Source organism: Panicum virgatum, chromosome 3K (genome assembly GCF_016808335.1).
Source record: "Panicum virgatum strain AP13 chromosome 3K, P.virgatum_v5, whole genome shotgun sequence".
Taxonomy (NCBI): Eukaryota; Viridiplantae; Streptophyta; class Magnoliopsida; order Poales; family Poaceae; genus Panicum; species Panicum virgatum.
Window position 1 is genome coordinate 40,155,423 of NC_053138.1, and position 26,963 is coordinate 40,182,385.

General features: G+C 53.9%; 1 protein-coding gene across 3 annotated transcripts in view; it reads left to right on the forward strand.

The window, feature by feature from the left end:
* Positions 1–25,872, forward strand: part of LOC120699177 (protein SHOOT GRAVITROPISM 6-like) — a 33,057-nt gene extending 7,185 nt beyond the window's left edge. For all 3 annotated transcript variants that reach the window (XM_039983067.1, XM_039983065.1, XM_039983066.1), the window contains exons 13-26: positions 48–147; positions 343–495; positions 586–675; positions 807–872; positions 983–1,081; positions 1,159–1,233; positions 1,863–1,922; positions 2,293–2,382; positions 3,067–3,188; positions 17,823–17,964; positions 18,692–18,773; positions 25,334–25,479; positions 25,663–25,743; positions 25,847–25,872. In XM_039983067.1, the coding sequence (XP_039839001.1) occupies positions 48–147; positions 343–495; positions 586–675; positions 807–872; positions 983–1,081; positions 1,159–1,233; positions 1,863–1,922; positions 2,293–2,382; positions 3,067–3,188; positions 17,823–17,964; positions 18,692–18,773; positions 25,334–25,428 (1,174 nt within the window). In that variant the 3' untranslated portion in view covers positions 25,429–25,479; positions 25,663–25,743; positions 25,847–25,872. The remainder of the gene's footprint in view (positions 1–47; positions 148–342; positions 496–585; positions 676–806; positions 873–982; positions 1,082–1,158; positions 1,234–1,862; positions 1,923–2,292; positions 2,383–3,066; positions 3,189–17,822; positions 17,965–18,691; positions 18,774–25,333; positions 25,480–25,662; positions 25,744–25,846) is intronic.
* The last annotated feature ends 1,091 nt before the right edge of the window (positions 25,873–26,963 follow it).

A 26,963-nucleotide genomic window follows, 5' to 3' on the forward strand; every position in this document is an offset into this window, starting at 1 on the left:
CTGCTTTTAAAACCGTTTGTGCCAACTTCTATGATCTATGTTCGTAGATTATTGGAATCATGGCATACTAAACAAGCATCTCTGGTTGAAATCGTGAAATCACTTTTAGAGCACCAGAGCTTGGGCATACGTATGGCGCTAGCTGAGGTAATGTGCATTCCACATAAACTTTTGACAGATAAAGTCATTTTGTTTGCATGAAGCAGATTTGGATCACAAAATATTTATTAAGGCCGAATCTGTTTTTAATGCTTGATAGATGCACTAGTTTAGGTTGATACTAATTTCTGTTTTTTTATGCATCCAATTTTCACTGTTTTTATATTGGTTAATTGTGTACAGCTAATTGTTGTTATGGCTTCACACTGCTATTTGAGTGGGCAACCTGCTGAGCTGGCTGTTGAGTTCTTGGTGCGGCATAGTGCTATAACTGATGATGATCTAAATGATCTTGGCACTCTAAAAAATGAGTACTTCCAGGACAAAAGATTTGAGGTTTTACTTAAATTTTGTATTGTGTGATTTATTTGTTATGGGTCATCGCTTTAGGTTGATTTGCATTCTAATTCCACCTCCGTTTATCAGATGAAAGTAAGTCTTGCTGGCTTATCAGAACTAAGAGCTGTATGTGAAAAGGGTCTACTTTTACTAGCAATCACCATTCCTGAAATGCAGGTAAAAGCTATTTGCACTTTGCTCATCACATCAGGAAATCAGACTCTGTAGCTGTCATCAAACACTATTTTCTGTAAGCCAAGTTCATCGTAGTTAAATAACTAATCCACTTTGATTTTTCTATTTTCCAGCTTGTTCTGTGGCCATTCATCTTGAAATTAATAATTCCGAAGAAGTATACTGGTGCGGTAGCTACGGTGAGCATTTTGGTCTGTGCAATGCATTATGCTTGTTGTGAATAAATACTGCACTTTAATCACGTTCACAATCTATGTTTTGGATATTATTAAGTTGGAGATATCTTCAGGTCTGCAAATGCATAACTGAGTTGTGTAGGCACAAATTGTCGCACATGAACCCACTATATACTGAATTTAATGCATCAAACGATACCCCCAATCCTGAGGTACTCAGATGTCTTTTATCTTATAAATCTTTTCATCAATCGGCTAGTTATTTCTCATGATGACGTGGTTCATGCAGGATTTATTTGCTCGTTTGGTTGTGCTTATGCATAATCCACTTGCTAGGGGCCAACTGGCCACCCAGATCCTGACGGTTTGTCCTCTTACAGATTTGAAATAACATTTCAATGGACGACCTTGACAACTGTTTTTTTGGCATGTCCTTCCTAGTCCTTATTCATGACTTTATATGCTAATCCATTTTGTATATTATACGGTACTCTAGCTTCTCCAGACGTGATCATGTTGTCTCTCATCTGTATCACTCCTGAGTTCTGTCTTCAGATTGGAATTATTATTATTTTTGTTCCATTCGAGTTCTTGTATATACAAGATGAAACATGATTTTAGTGGGAAAAAATACGTCAGGAGAGCACTAGAATAACCACTGTCATTGAGTGATAGGTTCGCATGCTGTTATTTGCCTTATTGATGTGAGTCTAATACTGTCTGCTTTACTCTGGCATCTGCACTATAGGATACCTAGGCATCGTTGCATGCTTCCTTGTCATGGCAACTGAACTGTTGCTATAACTGATTGTATTTGTAACCTTTTCTTGCCCTCAATTTAAGTGATTCGAGTTATTGTTGATTAAAGTTGGTTACATGGGCTCATTAAATCTTACTTGTTTACTCTTTGCGCTTATGAAGATTGATTGAAAGAAACAACGCTAAAGATATTGTTTATATCTGCCATAAGTATTCACTTTTTGTGTCCTGTAGGTTCTGTGCTACCTGGGTCCACTTTTCCCCAGAAACCTTTCTTTATTTTGGCAAGATGAGGTATAGCACTTAGCTGATCCACTATTGTTAGAAGATGGAGATTACATATTTATTCCAGTTTTGTATTAATTATCATTCTGTTATTATTATTTTGCTCTCAATGAAACAGAAAAGTTATATTTTCTATGTATCTTGCAGTATTCATATCTTAAGTTTTTCATCTTCTGTTTTAACACTTAATCTCACAAACAAAGTTTTTCTATTGCAATTCCTGGTTGTCTGGTAATTCAGATGATATGTACCCTGCGCTTTGAGTTATTTGTATAACAAACCCTGTTACATGACCTATAAACAAAAGAGATTTAAGAGTTCATTTCCCATCATCCACAGTTAAAGTGACTTACAAAATGCATCTTTTGGCAAGTATTAGGTCCCTAAGATGAAAGCTTACATCAGTGATCCTGAAGACCTTAAGCAAGATAGCACATACCAGGAAATATGGGATGACATGATAATAAATGTAAGTATGTTATTCGTGTTGGTTTAGAATTATATATTCATGTTGTAACAAGGAGCCTACAAGTGTGGTTTAGCAGCTATAATCATGATAACATTGCATTGTTAGGTTTACATGTATCTTTGTATTATGAGTCCTTGTCGTATAATGCCTCTTATATAGAGTCCTTGTAGTATATGACTTCTCTCCTGTATATTTGGGCCTAGAGCCCTCATATTGAATACAGGTGCTACTTGTAATATTATTGCTAGATGCTTTAGTCAAATTTTTGTTAAGAAGTTGGTCAAAACTACCAGGGTTGGCTTACAATGTTCAAATGTTCAACTTTTTCTCATGTTATCATTATGTATTTTTTTAGTCAAGGAGCTTAGACTGCATGTTTAAAAAAGCGTATCCCCAAATTTTGGACAAATGCTACCTCTGGCATCTTACAGGGATCGCAGGCCAGGCTGTAATGGTTCCTTGTACACTGTAGGTCTCGATTTGTTTTTTAGTACTTCGATTTGCTAAGCCCTTATCAGGCTTTTAAGTGTGGAGAATCTATAAAGGGCAGCCCCGGTGCATGAGCTCCTGCTTGCGCCTGGTTCGGGGAAGGGTTATATTAGAATTTTTTTCTGTTTCTTGGGGAAAAGTATTCAGACGATATACTATCTTCCTTGGTGAACTAATCTTTTGTCATCTTTTCAGTTTTTAGCAGAATCTTTGGATGTTGTGAATGATACTGAGTGGGTCATTTCCTTGGGTGATGCATTTGCAAGGCAGTATGATCTGTATGCTATATCTGACGAACATTCTGCTTTACTGCACAGGTTAAATGCTATAATCTATTCTGATTGTTAATCTGAATAAATAAGCGAGGCGAGAGAGGGAGAGAAGCTCCCAAGTCTCTGCTAGAAGTGGAGTCGGTTGAGATGAGTGCTCAGTAGTGCTGAGAGTTCTCTGAGGGGAAAATCAGAGAACCCGATTCCAACCCGGCCTAAGGAAGCCCACCTCCTCCTTTTATAGTCACAAGGAAGGGCGGTGCACATGAGTGGGGGTATGGAAGTCGTCGTTTTCCCTTAAATCGCGGGGTACAGTGGTCGAACACTGTAGGAAGTGTACTGTGGGAAGGCGGCGCGCGTCGCTGTCGTCCTGGATTTCGTCCTTGGTCCCGCGGAGATGGCGCCGGTCGTCCTGTAGTGTCCCGACGGTAGTAATGGTGTGGGACGGTCCCGGACCCCCTGGTCGGAGTGCGGGCGTGCACACTAGAAGGTCCGGGAGCGCGTGGAAGTCCCGGACCCCACAAGGGGGAGGTCCGGGGTCTCGCCCGTGCGTGCTGAGTGCCCCTCTCGGAAGGACACGTGACATCGTCGGACCCCTTCCCCAGCGGGAGATGGGTCCGGATGGTGGGTGTCGGCAGAACAGTCACGGGGGCGGCGCCAACTTGTCTTGTGCCGCGTTGAATGCCCCACAGTGTTGCTACAGCGACCGGGGTGGCTGAGCGGTGACCGGGGTCAGCGAATGGGGCGCCGGTCACATCCACTGCGGGTGTGGCAGTCTGACGCCGCCCGTCCTTTGAGCCGTGGTGGAGTGGCTGGCCTTTAATGCCTTCGTACGGCGGTCGGTTGGGCGGCGGGGCCGTTTGTCCCTTGTGCCGAGAGACGGCCTCGAGCGAGGCGGAGATGAGTCACCCGTTCGAGGGCAGATCCGCTACCCTCGAGCGAGGCGGAGATGAGTCACCCGCTCGAGGGCAGATCCGCTACCCTCGAGCGAGGCGGAGATGAGTCACCCGCTCGAGGGCAGATCCGCTACCCTCGAGCGAGGCGGAGATTGGTCACCCGCTCGAGGGCAGATCCGCTTCCCTCGAGCGAGGCGGAGATTAGTCACCCGCTCGTGGGTGGATTCGCTACCCTCGAGCGAGGCAGAGATTGCCCTGCGGGCCCGAGAGGGGCCCTCGAGCGAGGCGGAGGTCGTTCCGCTGGTTCGAGGGGGATGTGAATGGGCCGCATTGCTGAACTACTTTGAGTCCTTTCCTTTCTTCCATATGGGAAGCAGGCCGTGGGCCTTCGCGGGCCTAGTTGCCTTTACAGGTATTTGTGTTTTTTAAAGCGATCTTAGTACCCCAATTAGGGTGTCCCTAATTGTGGCACCCGACAGTAGCCCCCGAGGCTTTGGTCGAGTCGATGGATTCGGCCAAAGGGTGTTTCTGCGATTTTTCCCTTTTGACGTGATCAGTCAGTGCCTGTGCATCCGTCAGACGCGCCTGAGCGCCAGCCCGGCGGATGCGACAACACGCCGGTCAGGGTAGTACGCCCGTGGGGGGCGTACTTCGAGGTGCGCGCCTCTTTGTTTGTTTGTTTCAAGGACAAGACGTGTCCGCGCACTGAGGGGGGCCAGGGCGACGGTGGCACCCGCTGCTTGGCAGCTGGTGCTTTCATCGAGCTGTCCCGTGCGCAGGGCCTTGGCCCCGGCATTCCTGGTTGCTTTGCGGCGCGCCGTTCGAGGGCAGCCGGCCAGAGCCGATGCTGCACCGCTTAGCGTCCAGGGGCTCAGCTCCGCTTTATTTCGTTCGGTCGTGTCTCGGTGCGGTGACCGAGGACAGCCTTTGCTCGTGGAGCGCCGTGTCGTCACGGGCGATACAAGCCTCCGCTCTTCGAAAAGCTTGAAGCTTTATGCCCGGTGCAGCTATAAATAGGGATCGTGGGGTTCCCTTTCTTTTTCAACCTCCCAACTCTTTCTTCCAGCCTCGCCTAAATCTTGTAATGTTTCTCTTGCCTTCTTGTGACCGGCCCCCAGATGGGGTGGCCTGGCTTTTTTAGGCTTTTGGCGCTAGAAGAATGCTTGCGAGCGTTAGGGGAAGACCGGAGTGGGCGTGCGCACCATCCCTCAGCTTCAGTGGGATCAGCAGAAGAGCATTGGGCCCGTGGGGTCCTGCTCCTGCGATGTCCCCTAGCCTGAAGGGGGATGGAAGCGTCCGACCATGGCGTTAGTGCCAGGTTGGGCGGCTGTTCTTTGCATCGTCCCCCCAGGCGACGAGGTTGCCCTCGGGGAGACGGTGCGGAGGGCGCTGTCCGCCAGCTCGACCCCCCGCGTAGTCTTCGGTGGAGGAGACACTAGAAGAAGGCTTGCGAGGAGAGCGTCCCGCTGGACCCGTGAGGTCTGGGGCCGCTTCTCGCATCCCTAGCAGCCTCGCTGTTGCGTCAGCTAAGGGCTCGGTGCCTTTCTTCGTCGCTTGCTCCTCCCCAAGATAGGGAAAATTGCCACGCAGGTGGCAATGTGTTTGTATCTTTCGATGGCTTCGCGCCGGTAACCCTTTGTAATCTTTATTTGCACTTTGAGCAATAAAGTCCCCTTCCTCTCCTACGGAGGAGATTACCGAGGGTATAGGGGCGTACATAGAGTTTACGACCCTCGAATATGTGTGAAGTCACCTTCGCGGGGGCGCGTCAGCGCACCCGCGGGTGTAGCCCCCGAGGCCTTGGGGGAGTGTTTGTACTCGTCCAAGGGCTAAAAAACGTTCCGCTGGGTAGCTTTGCTGGGATGGCCGTCCAGCGTCTTTTTCAGCCGGCATCGGCACTTTTTCAGCCGGCCTCGGCATTCTCAGAGCTGGTACAGCGGCCCGGCGTTCAGCTTAACCATCAGGGGAGCACACGTCAACAGCGGAGGGTTTGGTTCAGACACGTGGAGTGTTCACGATTGACAATTGTCGATTTATTCGAGGGTGTGGTTTTGAACCATGGTGTGCGAGGAGCCCCCGAGCCCAGGCCTGTGTGAAGGCGTTCAGGGGAAACCCTCGGCTTTGACTACGACCCTCGTCGCCCTTCCGCAGGGAGGAGGGGTGAAGCGCACCATGCTACCCATGCCCGGGACGCGAGCTATGGCTGCTTCGGTGAGCTATTAGCGGGTTGTTCAAGCGGACGTCCGTGCCCCGTTCGATAGGGGTCGGCTCGTGGTCTGTAGACACGCCCTATAAAGCGCTTGCGAGGGTTCACTAGGCGGGGCTCGGACCCATTCGATAGGGTCCGAGGTCTCGATGCTCTCCCTCGATGGGATCCCCCTTCTAGGCACCCTCGACTGGCCTTGAACACCGCGTAGGATGTCTCGAACTCCGCGTTCGAGGGTAGCTTGTATGGCACATCCCTGCAGTCCCTAACTCTGGCGATCTGGGGCGCCTGTCGAGCCCCCTGAAGGGCCAGGCTTCGAACCCCTGACCAGTAAGGCCTCGGAATGCGATTCATTCGAGGGTAAAGAGACCTCCGAAGGAATATTCCGTCTTGATTCGAAAACATCGCAAGATCGTGAGTCACGCGCGCGGGTCTCCCGCCGGTGGTAGGTGACGTGGCCCGATTCGTGCGGTGCGGTGTGGGCGCGCCTTTTCAGGCGACAGCCTCGGGCAGATGAAGCGGTGTGGGCGGCGGCTGACGGATGGATAGCGCAACAGTCGCGCCGTGCCCGCCGGTTACCGTGCCGCATTAATCGCTGCGTGCGCGCGTGGGAGACCCCGCGGTCGTGGGGCCCAACTGTCAGTGATAGCAAAATCTACCGCATTCAATGCGGTAGATTTTGGGCCGCGGCTGCGGCTGCGCCCGTCGCGGTGAAATAAAACGAAGAGGGATGGGTTGTTTGGGCTCACCTGGCCATTTGCCTTCATCCCACTTCGCCTTCTCTGCCTCCCCTGCATCCTAAGCCCGCAGCCAAGAGCGAAAGGAGGAAGAGGAAGGAGAGGGAGAGAAAGCACACCTTAGCCATCCCTGAGCCCTTTGCTCCCGTATTCCCCCTCGAATCGAAAACATGTCGGACATCCAGGAGCCCTTGCCGTGGGGGAAGTCCTCCGCCACCGTCGCGGTTCTGGAGCAGCTGGTCGCCGACCGGCTGCTGCCGCGGAACCCCGACACGGGGGCGCCGGCGTGGATTTCCCCGCACCCAGACGAGACCGAGCCGAAGCCCCCGCAGGGCTACGTCGTAAGCTTCGTGCGCCTCCACGAACGAGGCTTCGGCGTCCCTGTCAGCAGGTTTATGCGGGCATTGTGCGATCATTACGGAGCGGAGCTGCACAATTTCAGCCCCAATGCCATCTCGCAGGCGGCGGTATTCGTCGCCGTCTGCGAGGGGTACCTGGGGATAGAGGTGCATTGGGATCTTTGGATCCATCTGTTCCGCGGCGAGCTCTTCGTCGAGAGCGGGCGGGGCCAGCCGAGGCGGTTCGCGCGCGCCGGCGGCCTGACCTTCCACGTGCGCTACTCCCGGAGGAACCTCTACATCCACAACAAGATGACGACAAACAACGCTGGGTGGAGCCGGGGGTGGTTCTACCTTCGGAACTTCGATGGCGCGCTCCCGGCGTTCATCGGCAGGGTTCTTCGTGAGCGACCGCAGAAGTGGGATTGGGGGGTGTCGCCCCCAGCGCAGCAGGACAGACTCGAGGGCCTCACCGACGCGCTGGTGCGTCTGGCGAAGAAGGGGCTGACGGCAGCGGTCGTCATCGCGAACTTCCACCGGCAGAGGGTTATCCCTCTCGTGGAAAGGGCCCTGCCGATTTTCGAGCTCACCCCTGGGAGCAAGGTTGCAGGTTCGAGGACGTCGAGCAAGCTTCTCTCCCACACCAACGCCGCTCGGAGGGCGAAGTATGCGGTGGCGGATTTCCCCCAAAATCCCGAGGATCTTTGGAGGATCAAGATGCGCCCCGAGCCGGGGTACATTTCTCTGGTAAGTTTTGGGTTTCGAATTCGTCGTGCGTCGTATAGTCCCCTTTTCCTGACCCCATCTTCGGGCGTGTTCTGCAGGGGTTGAGGTGCGGTACCTCGAGGCCCCCGGTCCCAGAACAGCGCCTGATCAATCGCCTCCACGCGGAGAAGATGAAGAGGCGGAAGGACGCGGCGGAGGCGAAGGTCGAGAGGAAAAGGAAGAGGAAGGCGAGGCACGACAAGGCGTGCAAGCTCGCTCGCGCGGAGGGGAAGCCGCAGCCCGCCACACCTGAGTCCTCGGAGGAGGACGAGGAGGAGGCCTCGGATGCCGAGGACCACGCTCTGAGGAGCGACGGGGAAGGTGCGCGCGCGAGCCCCCCACCGTTCTACCTGTGGGACGAAGAAGAGGGAGCGACCGTGGCGCCAGAGGAGCCGAGGGAGGAGGCCGCCCGTGTCCAGAGGGAGGAGGCGCAGAAGAACATGGCGGGTGAGTACCTTCGATTTTTCGTCGATTTGCTTTCTTTCGTGGCTAATGTCGATTTTCTTTGCTCGGAGCTGAGGCAAAAGGTGGCGGATGAGACTGCGGCGAAGGAAACGGTCCACACCGCGCTCACGGCGGCACAGATGGAGTTTGCTGAGCTGGAGCAGACCGCCGTGAGCGTGTGTCAAGAGCTCGAGGGGGAGGGTGCCGTCTCGGGCAGTTCGGTGATCAGCCGCCTGCGCGCGCTAGGCGGCCGGATTGCCGAACACGCCAAGAGTACCTTCCGCCTCGGTGTCCTGCGGGCTCTCGCCGTGGCCTCGACGCATTACCTCATGGATCTCTAGAGGGTGTCGTCGGGGTACGTCGTCCCTGATGATGCTGACGCGGACGCCGCATCGGCCATCATGGATGAAGCCGACGCAGCCGCGGAGGAGTTCGCCACCGTCCTCGCCGAGAAGCTCGAGGCGGACATCCCTCCCATCGCCGAATTCGACGCCCCTGAAGACCTGCAAGGGGGGGGATGGTAGCCTGTAGGACAGTTGGGCCTCGAAGCCCATGTAAATAGATTAGTGTTTATATCATAGTCGCACTTTGTAATCGCACTCTATGAATATAAAGGATTTTGTTTCGTAATTTGAATGTGTTGCCCGTCGAGGCCTTGTGTGTTCGAGCCTGTGTTTCTTTACTTTATTTCCGTGTTCTTCGTATGCGACTTAGATAAACATCTGCGAGGAAGTTCGTGTTCATAAGCAACGTAGGCGTAGGGTGGTGAGGGGGGTGCCGTATCCCAGAGGCGTAGGCGGCCCCACGACTCGGCCAGCCCCGTACCGTAGTTGCTTACGCCTCGCGTCCGTTTTTTTCCAAGGATACGAGAGGCTTAGGGTCGAGACGGAAATATTTCGAAAAAACATTGGCGACTTTTTGGGGACGTTCGGGGGTTCCCCCCGTAGTAGCCCCCGAGGGAGGCTCGGCTTTGCCGAGGGTAAAGCCGAGCGTACCTCAATGTTCGTGCGCGCCCGAGCCCTCGAGGGTCGGGAAGGTTCCCAAAAAGCGATAAGTGAAGCGTGCTTCCTTATTATTTCGGGAAGTTGAAAATGCGATTACGAACAATATAGAAATAGCTTGGAATGCTAAGGGTAGAAACGACGTAGCTGTTGTATATTCCAAGCGTTGGTGAGGACTTCGCCTTTTTCGTTGGCCAGCTTGTACGTGCCGGGCTTGAGTACCTCGGCGATTATGTACGGTCCTTCCCATGGAGGTGAGAGCTTGTGGCTGCCCTTATTGTCCTGTCGAAGCCTTAGCACCAAGTCCCCTTCGTTGAGGTCTCGGCGCCGGACCCTCTGCGCTTGATACCTTCGTAAAGACTGCTGGTAGCGCGCAGAGTGGAGGAGCGCCATGTCTCGAGCCTCGTCCACTTGGTCCAGCGAGGTCTTCGCGAGTTCGCTGGTTTCGTTGCTCTTGATATGCCTTGAGCCTTGGCGATCCGTATTCCAAGTCGGTGGGGAGGATGGCCTCGGCGCCATAGACGAGGAAGAACGGAGAAAAACCCGTAGCTCTGCTTGGGGTCGTCCTCAGGCTCCAGATGACCGAGGGTAGCTCTGTGAGCCACCTCCGGCCGAACTTGTTCAGCTTGTTGAAGATCCTTGGCTTTAGTCCTTGGAGGATCATGCCATTGGCACGCTCCACTTGCCCGTTCGTCTGTGGGTGTGCCACAGCTGACCAGTCCACACGTATGTGGAAGCTGTCGCAGAACGCCAAGAATTTCTTGTCTGTGAACTGGGTGCCGTTGTCAGTGATGATCGAGTTTGGGACCTCGAACTTGAAGACGATGTCGGTGAAGAATTGGACTGCTTGCTCGGATTTGATCTTGCCGATGGGTCGAGCCTCGATCCATTTGGAGAACTTGTCGACCGCCACCAGCAAGTGGGTGAAGCCCCCGGGCGCCTTTTTCAGCTGACCGACGAGGTCTAGTCCCACACGGCAAACGGACCACGTGATGGGGATCGTCTGCAGGGCATGGGCCGGGAGGTGTGTTTTTCGAGCGTAGAACTGGCATCCCTCGCAAGTCCGCACGACGTCAGTGGCGTCGGCGACCGCGGTGGGCCAGTAAAAGCCTTGCCGAAACGCGTTACCCACGAGGGTGCGTGGCGCGGCGTGGTGGCCGCAGATGCCAGCATGGATGTCGCGGATCAGCTCCTTGCCCTCGGGGATGGGAATGCATCGTTGCAGGACACCCGAGGGGCTACGCTTGTGTAGCTCATTGTCGATTAGAACGAAGGACTTGGCCCGCCTGGCGAGGCGTCGCGCCTGAGCGCGGTCCGAGGGTAGGACCCCTCGAATCATCCAGTCAAGGTACTGAACGCGCCAGTCTCGCGAAGCGGGGGCCTCGTCGACTTCCATCGCTTCGGCCTCGTCCGCGGAGGTTGTCCCGAAGTCAGTGTCCATGGGCTCGACCCCATCCGCCGGGGGGTTCCCGCCGGAGGGCCCGGCGGACGAGGGGCCTGACTCCGTCGGTTGCTTGAACTCGACGGAGGGCCTGGAGATGTCATGAGCGAAGATATTCGGGGGGACGGTGGTCCGTCCCGAGGCTATCTTGGCCAGTTCGTCGGCGTCCTCGTTGTACTTGCGCGAGACATGATTGAGCTCGAGGCCGTCGAATTTGTACTCGAGGCGGCGTACTGCGTTGCAGTACGCCTCCATCTTTGGGTCATGACAGCTAGACTCCTTCATGACTTGATCGACGACGAGCTGAGAGTCACCGCGCGCGTCGAGGCGTTTGACGCCGAGCTCGATGGCGATGCGGAGGCCACCGAGGAGGGCCTCATACTCCGCCATGTTGTTCGAAGCAGGGAAATGCAAGCGGATCACGTACCGCATGTGTTCCCCGAGGGGTGAGATGAAGAGGAGGCCGGCACCGGCGCCGGTTTTCATCACCGACCCGTCGAAGTACATAGTCCAGCATTCGCCCTGGATTTGTGGCGGGGGTAGCTGAGTGTCCGTCCACTCAGCCACGAAGTCAGCCAAAATTTGGGACTTGATTGCCTTGCGAGGGGCGTAGGTGAGTGTTTCTCCCATCAGCTCCACAGACCATTTGGCAATTCTACCCTCGGCCTCCCGGTTGCGGGCTATCTCTCCCAAGGGGAAAGATGAGACCACGGTGACGGGATGAGCCTCTAAGTAGTGGCGCAGCTTGCGCCGAGCCAACACCACTGCGTAGAGCAGCATTTAAATCTGTGGATAGCGTGTCTTAGTTTCAGACAACACCTCGCTGATGTAGTACACCGGTCGTTGGACGGGCAGAGCATGACCCTCCTCTTGTCTTTCGACCACGATCACCGCGCTGACCACTTGGGTCGTCGCGGCTACGTACAGGTAGAGGGGCTCGCCGTCCGTAGGCGGTGTGAGAATGGGAGCTTGAGTGAGCGATGCCTTCAGCCTTTCGAGGGCTTCTTGAGCTTCGGGGGTCCACGTGAAGCGCTCGGTTTTCCTCAAGAGTCGGTACAGGGGTAAGCCTTTCTCGCCGAGACGCGAGATAAAACGGCTAAGGGACGCTAGGCATCCCATGACCCTCTGTACCCCCTTCAAGTCTCGGATCGGTCCCATCCGAGTGATGGCCGAGACTTTGTCAGGGTTGGGTTCGATGACCCGCTGGGAGACAATGAAGCCCAAGAGCATGCCTCGAGGCACCCCGAACACGCACTTCTCGGGGTTAAGTTTTACCCCTTTGGCTCGTAGACAATCGAATGCGATCCTGAGATCAGCAACCAGGTCGTCCGCCTTCCTGGATTTCACAACGATATCGTCGACATACGCCTCTACGCTCCGCCCGAGATGGTCTCCGAAAACGTGGAGCCACCGTTGATAGGTGGCTCCGGCGTTTCTGAGGCCAAAGGGCATCGTAACGTAGCAGTACATGCCGAAAGGTGTGATAAAAGAAGTCGCGAGCTGGTCGGACTCTTTCATCTAGATTTGGTGGTAACCAGAGTAAGCATCAAGAAAGGATAAGAGCACACATCCCGCAGTAGTATCTACAATCTGATCAATGCGTGGCAAGGGAAAGGGAACCTTCGGACATGTCTTATTTAAACTAGTGTAATCCACACACATCCTCCAGCTTCCACTCTTTTTCTTTACTAATACTGGATTAGCTAGCCACTCGGGATGGAATACCTCTTTGATGAATCCGGCCGCCAGAAGTTTCTGCAACTCCTCGCCGATCGCCCGGCGCTTGAGCTCGTCGAAGCGTCTTAGGCGCTGCTTCACCGGCTTGGAGTTGAGTCGGATATCAAAAGAGTGCTCGGCGACCTCCCTCGGTATGCCAGGCATGTCCGAGAGGCTCCACGCAAAGATATCTGCGTTGGCGCGGAGGAAATCGACGAGCGCCACTTCCTATTTGTCGTCGAGGGTGGCGCTGATCTGCAACGCCTTGTCGTCGGAGTGGCTCGGGTCGAGGGGCACCTTTTTGATACCCTCGGCGGGTTCGAAGCTCCCGGCATGTCGGTGCGTGGAGTCCAAGGCCTCGCTCGCCATTTTGTCGAGGGTGGCTGCGAGGGCCTCGTCCTCCGCTTGAGCTTCCGCGCGCTCAACGCATTCGACATCGCACTCGTAGGCGTGCTCGAACGAAGAGCCGATGGTGATGACGCCCTTTGGACCCGGCATTTTGAGCTTGAGGTAGGTGTAGTTGGGGACGGCCATAAACTTGGCGTAGCAAGGACGACCGAGGATGGCATGATTGGACCCTCGAAATCCCACCACCTCGAAAGTGAGTACCTCCTTGCGGAAGTTGGCTGCTGTGCCGAAGCACACAGGCAGATCGATCTGGCCGAGGGGTTGGACTCGCTTTCCCGGCGCAACGCTATGGAATGGCGACTTGCTGGGGCGAAGCTTGTCCAGTCTGATCCCCATGAGCTCCAAGGTAGGGGCGTACATGATGTTGAGGCTGCTGCCTCCGTCCATGAGCACCTTGGAGAAGCGGGTGTTGCCGATGATGGGGTCGACAACGAGCGGATACCGTCCCGGATGCGGGACGTAGTCGGGGTGGTCCTCGCGGCCAAAGACGATGGTATCCTTCGACCAGTCGAGGTAGGATGGCGTGGCTTTGGTGACGTAAAAAACTTCGCGGCGCTCACGCTTGCGCTGCCGCGAAGTCATATTCGTCGTTGCTCCTCCAAAGATGAAGAAGGCGTTCTCCACTGGGGGGAACTCGTCATCTCCACCTTTGTCGCCAGCGTCCTTCTTCTTGTCTTCGTCGCGATGCGCGACGCGGTTATAATACTTCTTGAGCATTTCGCACTGCTCGAGGGTATGGTTGACCAGCCCCTTGTGATAAGGGCACGGCTTCTTGAGCATGTCGTCGAACTGGCCACCTCCGCCTCGAGGGGGGCCTCGAGGTCCCTTGCGGTCTGGGGCGGCTGCGAAGGCCTCCTCAGAGTCCTCTGCCTGCCCCGACCCGCGCTGGTTCGGTGGGACCGGCTTCTTTCCCTTCCTCCCCCGCTTCTGTTTCTTGGCGGGGGCGTTGGGCTTGATGTTGCTGCCCTCCGCGGGCGCATCGTCCTTGCGCTTGCTCGATTTGTCGTCGAAGATGGCACCAACAGCCTCCTCGCCGGCGGCGAAGTTGGTGGCAGCGTCGAACAACTCGTTGGTGTTAACGGGTCGGCTTCTCGCGAGCTCATGCACCAGATTCCTGCACGTCGTACCCTCAAAGAAAGCGTTAATGACCTCGACGTGGGTGACGCTGGGGAGCTCGGTGCACTGCTTGGAGAAGCGTCGCACGTAGTCACGCAGGGACTCGCGGGGCTTCTGGCGACACCCCTTGAGGTCCCAGGAATTCCCAGGGCGCACGTACGTGCCCTGGAAGTTGCCCACGAAGATGTGGACCAAGTCGACCCAGTTGTGGATCTGATCCGCAGGCAGATGCTCGAGCCACGTTCGTGTGGCGTTAGCAAGATGAAGAGGAATGTTGCGGATGATGACCGCGTCCTCCATCGCACCGCCTAGCTGGCACTTGACGAGGGTGTTAGGTTGTCGAAAGCGCGGAGGAAAGGATGCAGTTCGAATCTCCCGGCTGAATACCCGGGTGCCCGGGGGCTCCGGGGACTCACCCCTGTCGTGCTCGGGGTCGAAGCGTCCACCCCGTCGAGGGGTGTACCTCCTGCCGTCGATGACGTTGCGGGCGTCGCCGTCGCCAGCGTGCCCGCGAGTGTCGCGGATTCGCTCCCTTACGGGAACTCTTCCGATGCGGTTATGCACCGAGGGTGCCCTCGCACCGGGTGTTGCGGCTGCCTTGCCCTTCCGCGCTGGTGGCGTGTGCACAGAAGCCTCGCGGTCCTGATGTACAGTCCCGCCAGGCGGCTCCGGGGCCTTCGAGCGCATACGAGATGCAGAACTCTCGGCCTGCTGCACGGCAGCTTGCTCGATGAGCTCCTGTGCCTCGCGGCGCAGGTTGCGGCCCGAAGGCGTCGAAGGCTCGGGCATAGCTTGAAGTAGATAGGCCGCAGCGACGAGTTTCTCGCCGGCCGTTTGCAGTTCCGGAGATTTGTCGGTGTTGTCGTCGGCCAGGATGCGCTCCCGGGCAACACGTCCCGCCGCCTGGGCGTGTGCGCCACGCACGGTATGCCGCTGCTCGTGTGCGGCGCGTAGCTCCTGAGTTTGTTGACGCTGTTCGTCGAGCTTGGCTTGAAGCTCGTTGAGCTGCGCCAGTTGAGCTTGTCGCGCCGCTGAACTTGACGAGGAAGGGGCTGCAGGCGGGTTCACCGGTTGCTTTGCCCGCTGCGTCCGCCCCGGCGTCCCCGTCGTTGTTTGGGGCGTTGTCGTTCTGCTTGTCCGCCAGGTCCACCATGAAGCACTCCCGGGAAGGATCGAAATCCCCCTCGCTGGAGCCTTCGGAGCAGGTGAGGCAGTAAGCCGTCGCCAGCTGGAACGAGCGAAGAGCGGCGGGGGTCGCGAACCTCGGAGTAGTCCTCGGCCTCCTCGGCCGCGAAGTTGTTCATGAAGAAGTCGACGTCGTCGGCTATCGAGCTCGCCGTTTCGGGGTAGGATTCGTCGAGGGACGACGCGATGAGGTTGCGGACCGACAGAAGATGATGACCCGGCAGATCCTCATACTCGGCGAAGTTAGTACTGATCGAAGAGGCGTAGGTGCGAGCGGCAGTGTTGCGCATCCCGAAGGGGAAGGGCGAAGGCGAGGTCGAGCCCACCCCGGGAGGCACTAGCGCCGCTGCGGATGATGGTGCCGGCACAGATGATGCCGAGGCACGTGATGACGAAACGGTAGCCCCGTTCGCCTCGATACTGAGTTGCGACATGCCAGCCTCAATCCACGTGGGAGAGCTGTGGCGTGCCGCACGACGCCGCTCCGCGCGTGCTTGTCGCGAACGCTGACCCGAGCGCCTGTTGCGCCGGGCTGGCGTAGTCGGAGCGATGAGGTCGCGTTCGGAGGAGAGGAGCTGCATGAGGTAACCGTTGCCGGTTGCCCTGAACTCGAGACTCCCGAACGAGATCTCGCGTCCCGCTGGGAACGGATCCGAAACACCCATAGGGTATGGGTTGGATCTGCTCGCCATTCCTGGAGGTCAAATGGGAAAAAGAGAGAAAATGTCACGCAGAGACCCTTACCTGGCGCGCTAACTGTCGGTGTCCCGACCCGGGGGCCCGGATCCCAACTAGTAAATGCTGCGTGTTTCCTCGTCCCTAAATGATGATGCAAGAGGCAATCACAGTAACGCACGGTTTTATCCTGGTTCCGGCCGCGGGGCTGTACGTCCAGCAAAGGGGGTGTGCGAGGGCACTGTATTATCTTGCACCCGGAGTGCTTGTAGTAGGGGGTACAAGCGAGGCGAGAGAGGGAGAGAAGCTCCCAAGTCTCTGCTAGAAGTGGAGTCGGTTGAGATGAGTGCTCAGTAGTGCTGAGAGTTCTCTGAGGGGAAAATCAGAGAACCCGATTCCAACCCGGCCTAAGGAAGCCCACCTCCTCTTATAGTCACAAGGAAGTGCGGTGCACGTGAGTGGGGGTATGTAAGTCGTCGTTTTCTCTTAAATCGCGGGGTACAGTGGTCGAACACTGTAGGAAGTGTACTGTGGGAAGGCGGCGCGCGTCGCTGTCGTCCTGGATTTCGGCCTTGGTCCCGCGGAGATGGCGCCGGTCGTCCTGTAGTGTCCCGACGGTAGTAATGGCGTGGGACGGTCCCGGACCCCCTGGTCGGAGTGCGGGCGTACACACTAGAAGGTCCGGGAGCGCGTGGAAGTCCCGGATCCCACAAGGGGGAGGTCCGGGGTCTCGCCCGTGCGTGCTGAGTGCCCCTCTCGGAAGGACACGTGACATCGTCGGACCCCTTCCCCAGCGGAAGATGGGTCCGGATGGTGGGTGTCGGCAGAACAGTAACGGGGGGCGGCGCCAACTTGTCTTGTGCCGCGTTGAATGCCACACAGTGTTGCTACAGCGACCGGGGTGGCTGAGCGGTGACCGGGGTCAGCGAATGGGGCGCCGGTCACATCCACTGCGGGTGTGGCAGTCTGACGCCGCCCGTCCTTTGAGCCGTGGTGGAGTGGCTGGCCTTTAATGCCTTCGTACGGCGGTCGGTTGGGCGGCGGGGCCGTTTGTCCCTTGTGCCGAGAGACGGCCTCGAGCGAGGCGGAGATGAGTCACCCGCTCGAGGGCAGATCCGCTACCCTCGAGCGAGGCGGAGATGAGTCACCCGCTCGAGGGCAGATCCGCTACCCTCGAGCGAAGGCGGAGATGAGTCACCCGCTCGAGGGCATATCCGCTTCACTCGAGCGAGGCGGAGATTAGTCACCCGCTCGTGGGTGGATTCGCTACCCTCGAGCGAGGCGGAGATTGCCCTGCGGGCCCGAGAGGGACCCTCGAGCGAGGCGGAGGTCGTTCCGCTGGTTCGAGGGGGATGTGAATGGGCCGCATGCTGAGCTTCTTTGAGTCCTTTCCTTTCTTCCAAATGGGAAGCAGGCCGTGGGCCTTCGCGGGCCTAGTTGCCTTTACAGGTATTTGTGTTTTTTAAAGCGATCTTAGTACCCCAATTAGGGTGTCCCTAATTGTGGCACCCGACAATACTTGATAATGCAGGGCAAAGTGCTCTCCAGAGGTACTTATAGTAACCTTTTGGTAGGAGAGACCTATCTATTATCCTGATCTCAGTGCCCATCATGTCTAGCAGCAATTCATAAGCTAAACAAAAACAGAAATGGAGACTGGGGAATATGAAGGCACTAGTATTTAGCTTGTAGACTTGTAGTTCACTTTTGCAGGTTCCAGGTTACTTATGAATTTATGACATCTGATTCTGCAGGTTCCTCTCATTTTTCTCATTTGGTGCAATTGCAAAAGTGGAAGATGTGGATGATACATACGCAGCATTGGCATTGATGTATGGTTATGCTGCAAGATATGCTCCATCAACTGTTATCGAAGCCAGAATTAATGCACTTGTGGTATGTTATCCCTTTTATAAGCAAACTTCTTTTTTTCTTGACCAATCTGATAACTAATGATATGCTTGCATTTAAGACAACTCTAGCACTCTATAAACAAATTTGTTTCGTTCAGTCTGACGAGTTTGACTGGTATAGAAATATTGTCAGCTAATCTTTCTGCATCATTTCAATTTTGAACAAAAAATTCTACCCACCAATGTGTGTAAGCCTCTCAACTCACTCAACTCACTTTCACTTGAATTGGAAGTGGAACACAGGGGATTTTGCAGTTCAAGTGCAGCTTTTCTCTTTATGTACATGGCCTGTAGCCCTGTAGGCCAGAGAACATGGCCAAAAAGGCCTTAGTGACCCTGATTCCAGCCACCTCAAGCAGCTAACTCCACTACTTAACTAACACCTAACTTGTAGAAGAAGTCGAAGACTGACCAAATCCTAACTTAGACTCTGACGAAACTAAATGGAAAACAGACACTGAACAGAACTCTGGACTCCTGAAGGTGCAGGGGTTACTTGCTTAATCTGTCCTCGTCTTCCATGTCTATTACAGATTTACAGTGTTGTCCTATTTTACATTATCCTTAGTGCTGGGTGCTGACCACATTTTACCTCTTTTTGGACATTTCAATTAAATCGCCTCAATGTCTTTGTATCCAGTCAATACAATATTCAAATTTTCTTTATTTTGTTTTTTTTTAATTTGCTATTGTCACTCTCTTGTACTCAGGGCACTAATATGCTTGGAAGGCTGCTTCATGTTCAGCATCCTACTGCAAAGCAAGCTGTCATTACTGCAATCGACCTTTTAGGTGATTTCATTCATAACATGGCAGCAAATCATATCTTGTTTGTACTATTGTCTTTTTCAGCTGGTAGTGGTCGATACATGGGCCATGAATTTGCTTTTGATAGCATAGACAGACCTTTTTCCCTTTCAGTCTTTTTAAAAGCTTTTCCCTCTCTCCCTTCTCTGGCCTTCTCCTTTTGGTGTTTCGTGTTGGGTTTCAACTCTACCCCAACTTGTTTGGGACTGAAAGACTATGATGTTGAGTATAGACAGACCTTTCTTGCTCTCATTTTGTCATGATTGGTCTTTTACTATTTGCTTATTGCATAGCAGTCTCCTATGTTTGTCATATTGATACCCTTCCCCAGACCCCGCTCAGTGCGGGAAGCCTACGGCACTGGGTACGCCCTTTCTTTTTATCATATTGATAGTTTGCTCCTTTTTTTTCAAAACTGTTTGAAAAATATTGCTTAGAAACAAGCCTTGGTATAATTATCTGGAACTTCAATGAGATATTAATATTTCCCATGTATTCCTGCCAGATTTTGTAATGTTTCAGCTACATGAACAATTTATATAAGAATATTCTTGAAAATAAGTGTAAGAAAATATCTGATTTCTGTGATTTATGACTGTAGTTGGACTAGTTGAGATAAACTTAAAAAGCTTACCGAGACAGAAAACTAATACTAAGACTCTAAGAGGGCGAGTATAGATGTTTCCATTCTAAATGGTTTTGGTACACTGTTTGATCATTTGATGTCTCTCTCACTCCCGATACATTTAATTGTTACTCTGTGTTTTATATATTTACACACGGAATATGATCTCTGTTATACATTTCATAATTAATATGCAATGATCGCGCATTAATCTGTTTTGCCTTTCTTCCGAAGAGTGTTGCATATCCTTCAAGTCCTATTATCTAACCTCTTACACCTCTATAATTAGACATGTGTTTCTTCATATATTTAATTTATTTCACGAGAACAGTTTACAGTAGGGGAGGACCCGTACAAATTTGCCTATATGGGCATGTACTCATTGCGTGTATCCATTCCATCTAGCACCGAGATTCGTCCTTCATCATTTGAAATTTAAATAGAGCAGCAAACATATTGATGCATCCTCTGTATCGTGGGTGATGAGGTGCATTGACCCTATGTGCAAAAGGTCCACACTCACTAGTACATACTATAGTAATATAAAATCTCATACTCTACTTTTTAGTTCAATTACTCTTCTGGGTTCAGAGCCAGGGAATTTTATCATTGTAAAATAAGGACCTGAAGTTCCAATCAACGGATGCTTAATTGGTTTGTTTATGACTGCTGAATGATGTATGGGTGCATACTGTAGGACTTAATCTACAGCTGTCCCTTATCTGTTTAAGTCAAGGCAAGTCTGCAGTTTGCTAGCAAGGCAAGTTTGCAGTTTGCTAGCAGCTTTTGTTGACTTGCAGCCTTTGTTGACTTGTGGCTCTAGGCCACTAATGTTCAGATAATGATAGAAGTTATTAGCACCTTAGAGTAGGTAGCAAATGGTGTATAAATATGAGTGCAATGCAATGAGAAAAGGCAGTTCAGTTTGCCACATTCCAGTCTCTAACTCTCAGCCAACGCAGAGAGCTGTGTGTGTGTGTGTGCAGAGGAGCTCAGCTCTTCTTCTACCTTGGAGTCAAGGAGAGGGAGAGGAAGGTGAGCAGGTTGCTCACCTAGTTATTGTGTTCTAAAGCCAACAAGTGGTATCAGAGCCGTACGGTGTCGTTCTAGCCTAGCGGCTGAACGATGGCTGGCGAAAACTCCCCGGCGTCCAGTGCAGGCGACAAGGGGAAGGATGTCTCGGAGGTTGTGATCAGGACGGTGCGGGAGACGAGCTCGCGGGACTGGCCGCAGCTCACTCGCACCAACTATGGCGAGTGGGTGGTGCTGATGAAGTGGCGGCTCAAGGCGCGCAAGCTCTGGACGGCCGTGGAAGTCGGCACCAAAGAAGAGGATGAAGACGTCCAGGCCATGGACGCACTGCTGTCATCCACGCCACCAGAGTTCCACGAGGCCATCGGCAACAAGAAGACGGCGAAGGAGGCATGGGACATGCTGGCTTCATTTCGAGTTGGCTCGGATCGAGCCAAGAGGGCCAAGGCGCAGCAGCTGCGCAGGGACTTCGACGACCTGAAGTTCCGCCACGGCGAGGCTGTGGAGGACTTTGCGCTCCGACTCCAGTCGTTGGCAAGCCAGTTGGCAACGCTGGGGAAGAAGTTGGAGAAGGAGGACGTCGTCTGCAAGCTGCTCCGCGCGTGCCCGGCCAAGTACAGCCAGATGGCGGTTACAATCGAGGCCACCTTGGACCTGGATCAGGTCTCGCTCGAGGACGTCGTCGGTCGACTTCGCCTGGCCGAAGGGCGTTCTGATGCGCCGCTGGAGCGGAGGCAGGAGAGCGGCAAGTTGCTGCTCACCGAGGAGGAGTGGAACACGCGCATGAAGCGGCAAGATCGGGCACTGGGCTAAGGAGTGCCCGGAGCGGAAAGAGAAGAAGGAGGAGGCCCACCTAGCTCAAGAAGAGAGCGACGACGACCACGCGCTGTTGATGGTGCAGTACTGCGCGCTGAAGGATGGCGAAGCAGAGGAGGCGGACACGGAGCAGAGGACTGCGCCGCAGCCCGTCAACCTTGACGAGCCACAGGCGCGGGTGCTGCTGGGCGCGATCGGCGACGAGCTGGAGCAGAGGTGGTACCTGGACTCTGGGGCCAGCAACCACATGACGGGGAGCAGGGCCGCCTTCTCTGACCTCGACGAAAGCAAGACCGGGACGGTCAAGTTCGGCGATGGCTCGCGGGTCATCATCCGCGGGCAGGGCACGGTCCTCTTCAGGTGCCGCAACGGCGAGCACCGCGCACTCCAGGACGTGTACTACATTCCCCAGCTGCGCTCAAACATCGTGAGCATGGGGCAGCTGGATGAGCACGGGTCGGAGGTGCTCATCAAGGCCGGAGTACTAAGCATCAGGGACCGGGAACGGCGTCTTCTCGCCAAGGTAACACGTTCCCGTAACCGGCTTTATCTCCTGGATTTGAAGGTGGAGCAGCCGGTGTGTCTCGCGGCGGCGTGCACGGAGGAACCATGGCTGTGGCATGGGAGGTTCGGCCACTTGAGCTTCGAGGCGCTTGGACGCCTAGGCAAGATGGTGACCGGGCTGCCGCAGATCAAGCACGTCGACGAGCTCTGCGACAGCTGCCTGGCCGGGAAGCAGAGGCGTCTGCCGTTCCCAAAGGCGGCCAAGTACCGGGTGCAGGAGGTGCTCCAGCTGGTCCACGGAGACCTGTGCGGGCCCATCACGCCGGCGACGCATGGTGGTCGGAGATACTTCCTCCTGCTCGTGGACGACTGCAGTCGGTTCATGTGGCTGCAGCTCCTGACGAGCAAAGATGAGGCGGCGGAGGCCATCAGGCGCTTCAAGGCGCGGGCAGAGGCGGACTTCGGGAAGAGACTGCGCGTCCTCAGAACCGACCGTGGTGGCGAGTTCACGGCGGTGGAATTCGCCAACTACTGCGCAGGAGAGGGAGTGGCGCGTCAACTGACGGCGCCATATTCGCCACAGCAGAATGGCGTAGTCGAGCGGCGAAATCAAACCATCGTTGGGATGGCACGCTCGATGATGAAGGCGAAGGCGATGCCGGCGGAATTCTGGGGCGAGGCGGTGAGCACGGCGGTGTTCATCTTGAACCGCTCACCGACCAAGGCCCTGAAGGGGATGACGCCGTATCAGGCGTGGTATGGGCGTAAGCCAAACGTCTCGTACCTACGCACGTTCGGCTGCATCGGGCACGTGAAGACCGTCAAACCAGGCCATGGGAAGCTTGAAGATCGGAGCACCAAGATGGTGTTCCTGGGCTATGAAGATGGGACAAAGGCCTATTGGCTCTACAACCCGGCCCGGGAGAAGGTGGTGGTGTCCCGGGATGTCGTTTTCAACGAGGCGGCGGCATGGAGTTGGAGCACGCCCGCGACAGGGGAAGCAGAGGGGTCCGGCGGCGGCTTGACGGGCGAATTCGTCGTCGAGCAGCTGGTGATCGAGCGCCGGAGTGGCGCAGAAGAGGCAGCGCAGGAGCCAGAAGCGGAGGCGGTGGAGCCTCCAAGTCCTGGCACGGCGGAGGTTCCGCCAAGTCCTGGCGCGGCGAGTTCAGCGTCCCCAGCCTCCCCTGTTTTTCCAGAACAGGGGACCCCGACAGCCGCGGCGGATCCTGAGTTCGCATCCCCCCCGTCCTCCTACTCGGAGTTCGTGGATGCCTACCACGACGGAGAGGAGCTCCGATTCAGGCGAGTGGACGACATCATCGGTGATGCAGAGCTGCCGGGGCTGGCCTCGCGTCTCACCGATCCAGAGCTCATGCTCATGAGAGCGGAGGAGCCGGCCACGTTCGCGGTTGCGGAGCGTGACGCGGACTGGCGGAAGGCCATGATGGAGGAGATGCGGTCAATCGAGGACAACCGCACCTGGGAGCTGGTCGATCCGCCGGCGGGATGCCGGCCGATTGGCCTGAAATGGGTCTACAAGGTAAAGCAGGACGAGCATGGCGCCATTGTCAAGCACAAGGCTCGGCTCGTTGCCCGTGGTTTTGTGCAGCGTGAAGGGATTGATTTCGAGGAGGTGTTCGCACCGGTGGCTCGGATGGAGTCGGTGCGGTTGCTGCTAGCTCTTGCGGCGGCAAAGGACTGGCAGGTCCATCACCTCGACGTCAAATCGGCGTTCTTGAACGGCGACCTGGAGGAGAAGGTCTACGTCAAGCAGGCGCCGGGCTTCGCGGTGCCGGGGGCAGAGCACAAGGTGCTCCGGCTGTGGAAGGCTCTGTATGGGCTGCGCCAAGCTCCCAGGGCGTGGAACGCTAAGCTCGACACCACCATGGATGAGCTTGGGTTCGCACGCTGCGCCACCGAGCATGCGCTGTACACACGACGACAGGGGAAGGAAGAGCTCATCGTCGGCGTGTACGTGGACGACTTGATCGTCACCGGAGCTCGGGCGCAGGACATTGAAGAGTTCAAGTGCGAGATGGCGGCTCGTTTCAAGATGAGCGATCTCGGCGCACTCTCCTACTACCTCGGCATCGAGGTAAAGCAGAGGAGGGACTCCATCGCGCTGGGCCAGCGCCGCCTATGCGCTCAAGCTGCTGGAGCAGGCCGGGATGACGGGCTGCAAGCCCATGGCAACGCCGATGGAGGAGCGGATCAAGTTGTCAAAGAACAGCACGGCGGCGAGGGTGGACGCAACGCGTTACCGGAGCATCGTCGGCGGGCTGCGGTGGCTGACACATACGCGGCCGGACATCACGTTCGCAGTCGGGTATGTGAGCCGCTTCCTCGAAGACCCGCGGGAGGACCACTGGACAGCGGCCAAGCGGGTGCTGCGCTACGTCCAGGGCTCTCTGGACATGGGCGTCGTCTTCCCCAGGCACGGCAGGCTTCAGCTGACGGCGTTCAGCGATGCGGACATGGCTGGAGATGTGGATGGACGGAAGAGCACCACAGGTGTGCTCGTCTCCCTTGGAACCGCACCGGTGGCTTGGCAGTCACTGAAGCAGAAGGTGGTGGCGCTGTCAACCTGTGAATCGGAGTACATTGCAGCGGCCACCGCGGCGTGCCAAGTCGTGTGCTGCGCCGGCTGTTGGGTGAGCTCACTGGCGTTGAAGCTCGCCCGCCAGCACTCAAGGTGGACAACCAGCCGGCCATTGCGCTGGCAAAGAACCCCGTCTTTCACGACCGAAGCAAACATATCGATGTGAAGTTCCATTTTCTTCGGGACTGCGTCGATGGGGGGCACTTTGTCATCGAGTTCGTCGACACCGGACGGCAACTCGCTGACATCCTCACCAAGTCGCTCGGGCGTCTTCGGTTCTCGGAATTGAGGAAGATGATCGGCATGGATGAGGTCCAGGGCTAGCAGCAGGATTAGGGGAAGTAATGTAGGACTTAATCTGCAGCTGTCCCTTATCTGTTTAAGTCAAGGCAAGTCTGCAGTTTGCTAGTAAGGCAAGTTTGCAGTTTGCTAGCAGCTTTTGTTGACTTGCAGCCTTTGTTGACTTGTGGCTCTAGGCCACTAATGTTCAGATAATGATAGAAGTTATTAGCACCTTAGAGTAGGTAGCAAATGGTGTATAAATATGAGTGCAATGTAATGAGAAAAGGCAGTTCAGTTTGCCACATTCCAGTCTCTAACTCTCAGCCAACGCAGAGAGCTGTGTTGTGTGTGTGCGCAGAGGAGCTCCGCTCTTCTTCTACCTTGGAGTCAAGGAGAGGGAGAGGAAGGTGAGCAGGTTGCTCACCTGGTTATTGTGTTCTAAAGCCAACACATACAACCAAGCTGGTTCCTGAGCCTGACTGCCTGCTTGGTTAATCTATCTGTAATTCTCAATATCTGGGACCATGTAGCATAAGGCATAACCAATACCAACTTATTCTATGCGATCTTAGTTTAATCAGAGCGGTATCAACTTTCATATAGCAACAGCTAAGTCTTGTATTCACAGTTTTTACATCACACTTATGTAATTTTCCATTATCTTATGTGATCAGTTTTATTGTTTAGGCCGAGCTGTTATTAGTGCTGCTGAAATGGGAATATCATTCCCACTGAAACGAAGAGATCAGTTGCTGGAGTACGTTTTTAACTCTAATGGGTAGGGATCAAATAATGATCTCACTGATTTCAACACTGAGCTTTTGCACACGCAGGTATATGCCCTAGTTCCGATCCTTGTTTTTATGTTCAAATGTAGATTAAATTCTTCGTTTAGTTGAATCTTCACTCTTTCAAATTAGCTTACATCTACTGTTTTTCTTTATATTTTCTTCTCTTCACGATGTAATAGTTACTTATTCATGTTTTATTTTTTTTTATCAATTTTCTAAGTGCAGAGTCTTGCTTTAAGTGCCTGTACTACTCTTGTTTCATTAGAACCAAGATTACCAATGGAAACAAGAAACCGTGTCATGAAGGTTTGTATGACTATGTTGCAACACCACAAAACTTTCCTTATAGTCTGTATACTCCTTGAAGAAAATTTATGTTGTTTTAACTTGTTTTATGTTCCATTTTCAGGCAACATTAGGTTTTTTTGCATTGCCTGAGCCGTCAAGCATTGTCGAGAGTCTCGTAACAAACCTCATTATTCTGTTAGGCGCCATCTTGCTTACAAGGTAATGCTGTAAATTGTGGTTTAATTGTATTATTTCTATTTTTCAATAATATTGCCTATAAATTTCTTCCCTTTTCCATTTTCTTGTGCTACTCGCTATGCCTTCCATGAAAGGAAAATTTTCCTTAGCAATTTTTGTATCTTCTAACCTTGCACGAATGCCTGACGTATAGTACATTAGCTTGAAAATATAAGTCCAAGCCTGCAATTTACAGACTACAGAGACAAGGTAACACCAAACCTTCAACCTGTATTGAGTTATCAGTCCAACTCTGGCTTGAATGTTCTAACTCAGAAGCTCGTGCTCCATAGCATATCTTATGCATGCCTTGCAATCTAGCTGACTGCAGGTGGCTGTGTAGTATTGTTGTAGTCGAGGAATGGCAGCAGCAGAAGGTAGTGGCGAAGTAGTTTATGCCATACCTTGCCCAGGAAAGCTTTTGTAGTAAATGAGAAAGCAATCACAGCTGCAGTCAGTTCAGTTGCACCACGTTTTGTGTGCCCTGTGATCAAGCGTGTGAGCTAGAGGCTGGCCAACAACCAGACCATTTATACTCTTTAAATGACACACTATAACTACTTGACCTCATTTACAACTTTAAAATGTTATAATCATCATCATCATAGCCTTTCAGTCCCAATCAGTTGGGGTAGGCTAAAATGTTATAATGAGTGGAAATATTACCAGAACATAATCCATTACCTCAGTAGACATTGTGAGTTGAGGGAGTATAGGTTATTTCCACGAGTTCTGTTGCAGTAACGTCAAACAGTTGTGTCGGATCTCTTGATGGGTCAGTTGAAGCAAGTAAGTAGGCGCAGAGGATTGATTGTTTTTGTTTCAGCCTACAGTCTAGTACTCATGTTTGCATTCCTTCACCTACCTATGTCCCTTTTTTCAGTGGTGAAGATGGTCGAAGTCGAGCAGAGCAGTGTTGCATATTCTTAGGCAGCTCGATCCATATGTATCATCATCTTGGAGCACCAAAGGAGAAGAGGATGGTTGCTGTACAGGAGGTG